The sequence below is a fragment of the Colobus angolensis genome, unplaced genomic scaffold (genome assembly GCF_000951035.1).
Source record: "Colobus angolensis palliatus isolate OR3802 unplaced genomic scaffold, Cang.pa_1.0 Scaffold167, whole genome shotgun sequence".
NCBI classification, from domain to species: Eukaryota; Metazoa; Chordata; class Mammalia; order Primates; family Cercopithecidae; genus Colobus; species Colobus angolensis.
Genome location: NW_012114788.1, coordinates 980,773 through 983,620, shown reverse-complemented (window position 1 = coordinate 983,620; position 2,848 = coordinate 980,773). Strand labels below are relative to the sequence as shown.

Genomic DNA, 2,848 nt, shown 5'->3' with positions numbered 1-2,848 from the left:
AAAAAAAAAAAAAAAAAAAAAGAATACAGATAATAGACCATAGGGTTGCTATTAAGCAAAATAATGTGTATAAGGTTTTTACCCTTACCATACTAAATGGTAAGTATCGTTATTATGAAATAGGGTTTCTTAGCATTAGGGCACCAAAACCAGAAACTGTAACGGAAAGATTTATAAAACAGACCACATAAAAATCAAGAACTGTGTACATCAAGTACCAGAAGACAAACTGAGTAACTAACTGCCTTGATTTAGCAAAGGAATATCAGCATAACAACTAAGTAGACCAAAAAAGTGGCATTCCAAGCACAGGTGGATGTATGAACTAGTTGAACTTAAAGATCTTTTTCAGAGCTAAAGTTCAGTGATTCCATATCACGAATCCAGAACTTGACCCTGGGATCCTCTGTGACATGCCAGAAGTACAAAACATCACGTTCCACCAACATTTCGGGATCTGGGAACTGGCCGTGTTATCTTAAGTCCCCAATTTACTGTGCCCCGCAAATATCTCACAATCCAAATGTTTATCAGGACTTGTCACGACTCTAAAAAACGACACGCTCTGGCAACCGCTGCACACAATGTGTCACAGCTGTGGGTCCTCACAATGTCCCACCCCAGACCCACCTCCCAGTCCCCCAAAAGACAAAGGAAGGAACTCAACAGATCCTCGACTCAACCTCACCTCAATCTCGTAGTCCTTCACGGGAGGGGGAGCAGCTGCAGCCGCCATGGCCAGGACCCCCACCATACTCCCCGCTTCCCGGAATCCCGTCTCCTAGGACCTTACGCGGTCCAGCCCGGTCTGCCTGGAGGCCATGGAGGCGGGACCGCTCCAGTAGGAGCAAGTTTCTGGGATACTGCAAGTTTCTGGGAATCCGTTTAGGATTCCCCCGCGCCTACCGACAGGGAGCCGGAGCGGAGGCTGGGCCCAGATCAGCCGAGTCGAACACGGAAAGAGGCAATGAGAAAGCGCGGGCAGCGAGATCCCTGAGGCACGGCCAGTGTATGCAGGGTGCCCTCGAAACCCGCGCTCCAGGCTGAGCGCTCGGGACCGGGACCGGGCCTGGGCGAGGAAAGCAAGCTGAACGCAGATCCGACCGCAGAGCTTCGGAGGGAATTCTTGTCAATTGGGTTTTCGCGCCGTCCTGAGCGCAAGGGGCGGAGTTTACGGCTGTTTCTGGAGGCTGCGCGGACGGTGAGTCGAGAGGGTCAAAATAACTCCCTTGGCGAACTCGCGGGGGGCGGAACCATCGCGCGGTGGAATTGAAAGCCAACCCGGGAATTTGGAAATTTGAACTTCTGTCCTATCAGTTTCACCGTTGAGGATGTGATTTCACTAAGTCACCTAGTCAGTTGTTGACAGAATTAAAATTTAGACTCTTAACGCCCTAGGCTAGCCCCTCTTTAAAGAGGAAAATGCAGAAAGGAAATAATTTACATTGTTACCATGCACAATAAAATGCTAATATTTGGGCGAGCCTTCTACCTCAATATACGTCCACTCAGGATCCGAAATTCGACTTTTTGTTTTTGTTTTTTTTTTTGTATCTTTTAGTAGAGATGGGGTTTCACATGTTAGCCAGGATGGTCTGAATCTCCTGACCTCGTGATCCGCCCGTCTCGGCCTCCCAAAGTGCTGGGATTACAGGCTTGAGCCACCACGCCCGGCCTAAAATTCGACTTTTACACTTGTAAAAGTCGAAGTACCTATTCGACTAAGGAGGCATTTCTTCTGTGGATTTCGTCCTCTCGAACAGCCGAGAAAGGCAGTCATTGCTTCATCTGGTTGGCCTGTGTTCAGTCCTCGCAGGGTGCCAGTAATTTTCTGGTTTCTAATCTCATGCATCATTTGCATTGTTTTCGTGGGTTTGGTTAGCCTTTACTTTTTCTTTTTTCTTTTTTTTCCCCATTGTCCCAGGTTTATTGAAAATATTACAGCATTACACAAAGACTCAAACAGCTCCCCGAGGCGTTGTGAAATTCATCCCAACTGTAGGCTGGGTGACCTACAGGTTGGACAGACTGCCGAAGTCCAAAATCTTCTGCATTTCCTTAGTGTCAGGATTCTACTTCAATGATCTCCTGATCCAGAGCTGAGACCTCGGGAACACAATTGTCTTCTCCTTTTTCTCTCCTCCTCCTGCAGCTTGATGGAGATACCTCTCTCTCACTGGCCCTCTCTGTATCTGCTTTATCAGATGCGTGACATAGCCTGCTATCTTGTTGCGGGGCTTCTTGCTGAGGATAATGGCGATCTCCTCACACACGCGCTTGTTCGTATGGAAGTCTTTGCCCAGGCGAATGTAGTACTTTTCTATAATGACCCGGGCCGCCTTCTTTACTTCACGGTTTTGATGCGAACGCGCCCTATGTTGGCGGCTCCTTGGTAAAATAGCTCTTTTTCTTTTTTTTTTTTTACGTTAAAGTTGCAGTTATATTAAATATAGCCTGTTACATTTGTTTGAGTGTATCGTTTTTGTTGTTGTTTGTTTGAGATGGAGTCTCCCTTTGTTGCCCAGGCTGAAGTGCAGTGGCACGACCTCGGATCACTGCAATCTCCACCTCCAGGTTCAAGCGATTCTCCTGCCTCAGCCTCCCGAGTAGCTGGGACTACAGGCGCGTGCCACCACGCGGGGCTAATTTTTGTATTGTAGTAGAGACGGGGTTTCGCCATGTTGGCCAGGCTGACCTCAGGTGATCCGCTCAACTCGAGTTCCCAAAGTGCTGGGATAACAGGCGTGAGCCACTGCGCCCAGCACCATGCTCCACCAGCAATTTGCTGGGTTTTTTTTTTTTTTTTTTGAGATGGACAATCAATGGAGACTTGTATTCTGCCATCTTG

At 48.0% G+C, this 2,848-nt stretch overlaps 1 protein-coding gene across 1 annotated transcript in view; it reads right to left on the bottom strand.

Moving 5' to 3' along the window:
• ATAD5 (ATPase family, AAA domain containing 5) overlaps positions 1-1,144 on the bottom strand; it is a 75,910-nt gene extending 74,766 nt beyond the window's left edge. The window contains 1 exon segment of the mRNA XM_011937699.1: positions 689-1,144. Within this exon segment, the coding sequence (XP_011793089.1) occupies positions 689-754 (66 nt within the window). The 5' untranslated portion in view covers positions 755-1,144.
• Between the last annotated feature and the right edge of the window lie 1,704 nt (positions 1,145-2,848).